General features: G+C 43.9%; 1 protein-coding gene across 3 annotated transcripts in view; it reads left to right on the top strand.

Annotated features, from left to right (window-relative positions):
- Positions 1–6,000, top strand: part of LOC121574858 (voltage-dependent calcium channel subunit alpha-2/delta-2) — a 279,464-nt gene that overhangs the window by 226,654 nt on the left and 46,810 nt on the right. For all 3 annotated transcript variants that reach the window (XM_041887497.1, XM_041887496.1, XM_041887498.1), the window contains 2 exons: positions 1,614–1,664; positions 2,606–2,705. In XM_041887497.1, the coding sequence (XP_041743431.1) occupies positions 1,614–1,664; positions 2,606–2,705 (151 nt within the window). The remainder of the gene's footprint in view (positions 1–1,613; positions 1,665–2,605; positions 2,706–6,000) is intronic.

Below are 6,000 nucleotides of genomic sequence, written 5' to 3'. Positions count from 1 at the left end.
TTCTACCTTTGATGTGGCGTTCTCTATTATTGAAAATAATTCTGGGCATGCTTGGTTAATTGACCTCTCAAGTGTCGTTGGTGGCAGTGGTACTGGTGGCTGGCCTGACTGTGTTCTGTCCTAGGGTTTCAGAAGAGGTTTCAAGAGAGTGAGGTCCTGGTTGTGTTTGAAGCTGGGATTTGGTGCCACAGCAGTGCTGAGGGAGAGCAGTGGAACAGAGGTCAGGGGTCAGTGTGCAGGTTGGAGTGACGGCGTGGAGCCTGCCAGTGAAGTACTGGGCTAGGGCTTGTGGGAGCAGCAGCAAGATCTACAGGGGCTCAGTTCTTCTTTTCCTCCATATCGGCTTGGCCCGGCTTTAAAAAAGCGCCTCACTGGCTCACAGGCAGCTGGCCTGCGTCCACACACAGCAGAACCGCTGATAATCAGCAGAAAGAGACCCCTGATTATTGGTCTGCCTCTGCCTCTGCTTCAAGACGCCCGCTAACCACTCGGTCTGCTTTGCTCGCTCCTCAGCATGCCAAACTAACTCAATGTTAGCATTTGAACCCCCCACCAAACTATGGAGAAGGTCTATAACGTTACATCAATCTCTGCTCCATTTGTGTCAGGTGTAATGTGATTTTAATTGCAGTTGGAAGGGAATGAGTGCATTCTAATTTGCCTCTATGTGTCAGCCTCTATCAGTAGTGGACAGACGTTTGTGTTTGTAGCTTTTCCAGGACAGCAAAGTGTCTAGCATCCCTGATTCTGTGTCCTACTGTGTTTCTGCTTTCCCACAGACCCGCCCTGCACCATCATGGCATAATGGTGTTAAGCAGCTTGTGTCTCTCGCTGACATAGTAAATAATGTGTTTGACACCGAACTGAGTCATCAGGGGAATAGAGCATCAGCACTACAACTCTTATTTTACTGACAGACAACGCTTAGCTCATCTGAGACTCCCCAAAACACAGGTCAGCCCAGCTCAGCCTGCTTAGAAACATGGCCGAAATCTCTTTAGCTCAGACTAAAACTAAATAAATTAAAAATAGCTGAGACAAACTCTGCATAAAGACGACTTGGGTTACTCAGACTCCAGATATACACGTACAGATGTAGGATCTTAATTTGAGCCAGTTTGCTACAGCAGGAAAATAATCCTGCAGCAACAGTAAATGTGAATTATTATGTGGATCATAATTAATTGACATTTTTGTAGGGGTTTTAAAGTGGAAATTACAAACTTTTTAAACCTCAAATACACTACAATTTCTACATTTCCTGCATTGCAGGAAAGTTCTCCTGCAACAGGGTGATCCAATTAAGATCCTACATCTGTACAGGTTGCTCAACAAAGCTTTGAATCCATGCAAACATAGCTTTACCTAAATTAACCTTAGCTAAGCCGGGACTCCATTCAAGCTTGTCTCAACCAGTCTCCATAAAGCTTAGAATCGATAAGCTTTTGAAAGCTTATGCTCCATTTCAGCATTTAAATATGCTCCGAACAGGTTGCTACATATTAACATAGCCCAGATTATTGTAACCTTGAATCCAGTTCAAATCTAGCAGTTCAATTCTACGCAGTGAAGACTAATACAACTTGTTAAACCCCTCTTTCTTTTTTGAACAGGTACATCCAAGGGGCATCATCTCCCAAGGACATGATCATCATTGTGGACGTGTGAGTATCTAGATGATCAGTCTTTCTTTGTCAAGCTTTCCTTCTCCCTCTCTCCTTCCTCCTCCTCGCTCTCTCCTCACTCCTTCTCCATCTCTCCTCCCTCCTTCTCCCTCTCTCCTCCCTCCCTCCCTCTCGCCTCCCTCCCACTCTCCTACCTCCTTCTCCCTCTCTCCTCCCTCCTCCCTCTCTCCTCCCTCCTTCTCCATCTCTCCTCCCTCCTTCTCCCTCTCTCCTCCCTCCCTCCCTCTCGCCTCCCTCCCTCTCTCCTCCCTCCTCCTCCCTCTCTTCTTCCTCCCTCTCTCCTCCCTCCTGTCCTCTCTCCTCCCACCTGTCCTCCCTCACCCCTCCTGTCCTCTCTGCTCCCTCCTGTCCTCTCTCCTCCCTTCTCCCTCTCTACTCCCTCCTCCCTCTCTCCTCCCTCCTCCTCCCTCCTCCCTCCTCCTCCCTCCCTCCCTCACCCCTCCTGTCCTCTCTCCCCCTTCCTGTCCTCTCTCCCCCCTCCTGTACTCTCTCCCCCCTCCTGTCCTCTCTGCTCCCTCCTGTCCTCCCTCACCCCCCAGTGGCATCTTAGCAGGAACAGTAAAGGTCTCTAGTGCCACCTGTTGGTTTACAGAGAATCGAGATTTCCCTCTCAATCATAATAATCTTCACAGATCTCTTGCTATTCTATACATGTCGAAGAGGTACAATACAAAGAGTATTGTTCTGAATGCATGTGGAAATCGACTGTGATTGGGTCATGAGAGGAATGAGAGGATGGATGTGCCTTCTAGCCAGACCGCCAACCGATAAACACTCATCACAGTATACACAAGCAAAGGGACCTTCACTGTAGAACCTCCTGTGGCTGTACCATACTGTCTGGATGAGGTTTTAAGATGGAGCCTTTTAGGTTTAACTGTATGGCTCAATGCGCTGATGGTTGTGTGTTGTGCCTGTAGGAGTGGCAGTGTCAGTGGACTCACTCTGAAACTGATGAAGACGTCGGTGATGGAGATGCTAGACACTCTGTCAGATGACGACTATGTGAATGTAGCCAGGGTGAGTATCCTCGCTGATAAGGCGATGAATAGAACGGTTCTGTCATATCGTACATTGTGACTCCATCAGACCCCAATTTCAAACAATCTCCGATAAAGGTCTGGTTTCTCTTCAATATTTGAAATGTAATAACATGATTAACACCTCCAATGCAGTATAAACATATTATATGGGTATGGTCATGTGGTCATGAGCAAACTTTCACACAGGTTCCTATCACATAGTCACATCCCAGCAAACCAAAATTGGTTCTGTGAAAGTTCCCAGAACATTAGTTAGGTCGTGGCAAATGTTCTCATAACACAAAAACTGTCCAGTTGTTGTGATGATTATAGAATGTTTGTATAAAACATTCCACTGATGTTGCAAGAACGTTCCTAGAACACATTTAATCTGTTCTATAAAGTTTCCCAGAATTTCATTGGGTTGTGGGAACAGTCTGGTGAGAACAATGTGGGGACATCACAAAATATATGTTCACAACACACAAAAACGGTCCAGTTGTGCAGATGATTCTACAATGTTTCTTTTAGGGTGCAAAAAACGTTCCCCTGATGTTACAATAATGTTTCCAGAACACATTTAATCTGTTCTTTAAAGGTTCCCACAATGCTTCATTAGGTTGTGGGAACAGTCTGTGAGAACATTGTGGGGACATCATAAAAAATGTGTTCCCAAAACACAAAAACTTTCCAGTTGTGCGGCTGATTCTACAATGTTTCTTTTAGGGTGCAAAAAACATTCACTTGATGTTACAAGAATGTTCCCAGAACACATTTAATCTGTTCTTTAAAGGTTCCCAGAATGTTTCATTAGGTTGTGGGAACAGTCTGTGAGAACATTGTGGGGACATCCTAAAAGATATGTTCCCAAAACACAAAAACTTTCCAGTTGTGCGGCTGATTCTACAATGTTTCTTTTAGGGTGCAAAAAGTATTCACCTGATGTTACAAGAATGTTCCCAGCACACATTTCGGCTGTTCTTTAAAGGTTCCCAGAATATTTATTTAGGTTGTGGTAATATCGTGTGGACGTGACAAGAGATATAGTATGTTCCCAAAACACACAAAAAAACAGTTGTGCTGATTATTATTACGATGACCCTTTACCGACAGACTTTCCGGTATGTTGCCTTAAAAAAAAATCTGCCAATGTTTTTTAGAATCCAATTCATACAGTCCCATTTTTGCCACATTCTGGCGGGATAAGCCTTTTATATCTCCCATGCACATGCCGGCAAGTTTAGGAGTGGGAGTAGACATGGGCCGAGGTAGGTGGATGTCTGTTTGAATAAATTAATTGAATATACACCATCACAAAGAAATCCATTATTAATGTGTTTCAGGCAGGTCTTAATGAACATTATCAGAGTAATAAAATGTAATTAAAAAGTAATAGAATGGCATATTTTTAGTTTAATTATGTTACTGGTCTGTGCAGCCTATGGGCGACATGGCTGCGCCATGCACAGGAAATCAATAGTTATTTTGTTAATTAAACAGACAAGACACACTTAGGCTCCCCTGATCACAGTCAACACATACATATTTTATAATAGGTTAAGAATATAATAAAATATAACAGAATAAAATACAAATCATATTATTCCCACACAACTTGCATCATGGCAACATGTGGAACCGCTGTCATATAAAAAAGTGATATTTTGAAGGCAAGCCCATGCTATTTTGATTCACATTTCATCTCTTTACTACCCTCACTCCACTTTGTTAGGGAGTAGGCTTATTGTCTTACATTGAGAGTATCTTCACTGATAGAAAATAATAGCAATCTATATTTTCAAAAGCATGTGAGTCTTGTGTTCATATTTCACAACCTCCGCAGGCTTTTGGAGTTCCCTGTATGTAATCGAGCAAAATAATAGGCCTACAGTTGATTTAGGCTACATTATTGCATGCTAAATGCTTTACCACCTCCACTTATTTGCCCAGCCAGAGAATTAACCAAATATAGCCTACAGACGAGATTCAGTGAAACTAAATCATATTCATTGATTAAGACAAGTCACAGGCTTTTGGTCGGGTAGGCCTAGGCTACTAAGCGACTGCGAGAGAAGAGCTAAATAATCCACTTGTTAAACTACGTAACATCATGCTGGCAAAATGTTCTGATCGGTGCTAATAAATGAGCCAACAAGATGATTATGAGCAGCCTAACCAATATCCAAACAGAGATTCAGTAAAAATAAAAATCTGACATTAAAATAGGTTGCACAGAACATTCCCTTAATGCAACAATGAACCATGCATGAAAGCACCAGCTGTTCTGGATGACTGTATGATCACGCTCTCCGTAACCGATATGAGTAAGACCTTTAAACAGGTTAACATTCACAAGGCCGCAGGGCAGACGGATTACCAGGACGAGTACTCAAGTGTCTTCACTGATATTTCAACCTCTCCCTGACCCAGTCTGTAATGCCTACATGTTTCAAGCAGACCACCATAGTCCCTGTGCCCAAGAACACCAAGGTAACCTGTCTATCGCCACATAGCACTCACATCTGTAGCCATGAAATGCTTTGAAAGGCTGGTCATGGCTCACATCAACACCGTCATCCCAGACACCATGGACCCATTCCATGACGCAATCTCTATTGCACACCGCACTGCCCTTTCCCACCTGGACAAAAGGAACACCTACGTCAGAAAATGCTGTTCATTGACTACAGCTCAGCGTTCAACACCATAGTGCCCTCCAAGCAGATACTCCCCAAGCTCATCACTAAGCTAAGGACCCTGGGACTGAACACCTCCCTCTGAACCTGGATCCTGGACTTTCTGACGGGAGCAGCTAATGGGGATCCATAATAAATACAAATACAAATACATCAACAGGGCTGTAGTGGATCGGGTCGAGAGCTTCAAGTTCCTCGGTGTCCACATCACTAAGGACCTATCATGGTCCAAACACACCTATACAGTTGTGAAGAGGGCACGACAATTTCTCCTCCCCCTCAGGAGGCTGAAAAGATTTGACATGGGCCCTCAGATCCTCAATCACTTCTACAGCTGCACCATTGAGAACATCTTGACTGGCTGCATAACTGCTTGGTATGGCAACTGCTTGGCATCTGACCGTAAGGCGCTACAGAGGGTAGTGTGTACGGCCCAGTACATCACTGGGGCCGAGCCCCCTGCCATCCAGGACCTTTGGAAAGTATTCAGACCCATAGACTTTTTCCACATTTTGTTACTTTACAGCATTATTGTAAATGGATTTTAAAAAAATAAAAAATCTCAGCAATCTACACCCAATACCCCATAATGACAAA

This window comes from Coregonus clupeaformis, chromosome 10 (assembly GCF_020615455.1).
Source record: "Coregonus clupeaformis isolate EN_2021a chromosome 10, ASM2061545v1, whole genome shotgun sequence".
Lineage (NCBI taxonomy): Eukaryota > Metazoa > Chordata > Actinopteri > Salmoniformes > Salmonidae > Coregonus > Coregonus clupeaformis.
Note: the sequence above shows the minus strand (reverse complement) of the source record. Positions and strands in the feature narration are given on the sequence as shown.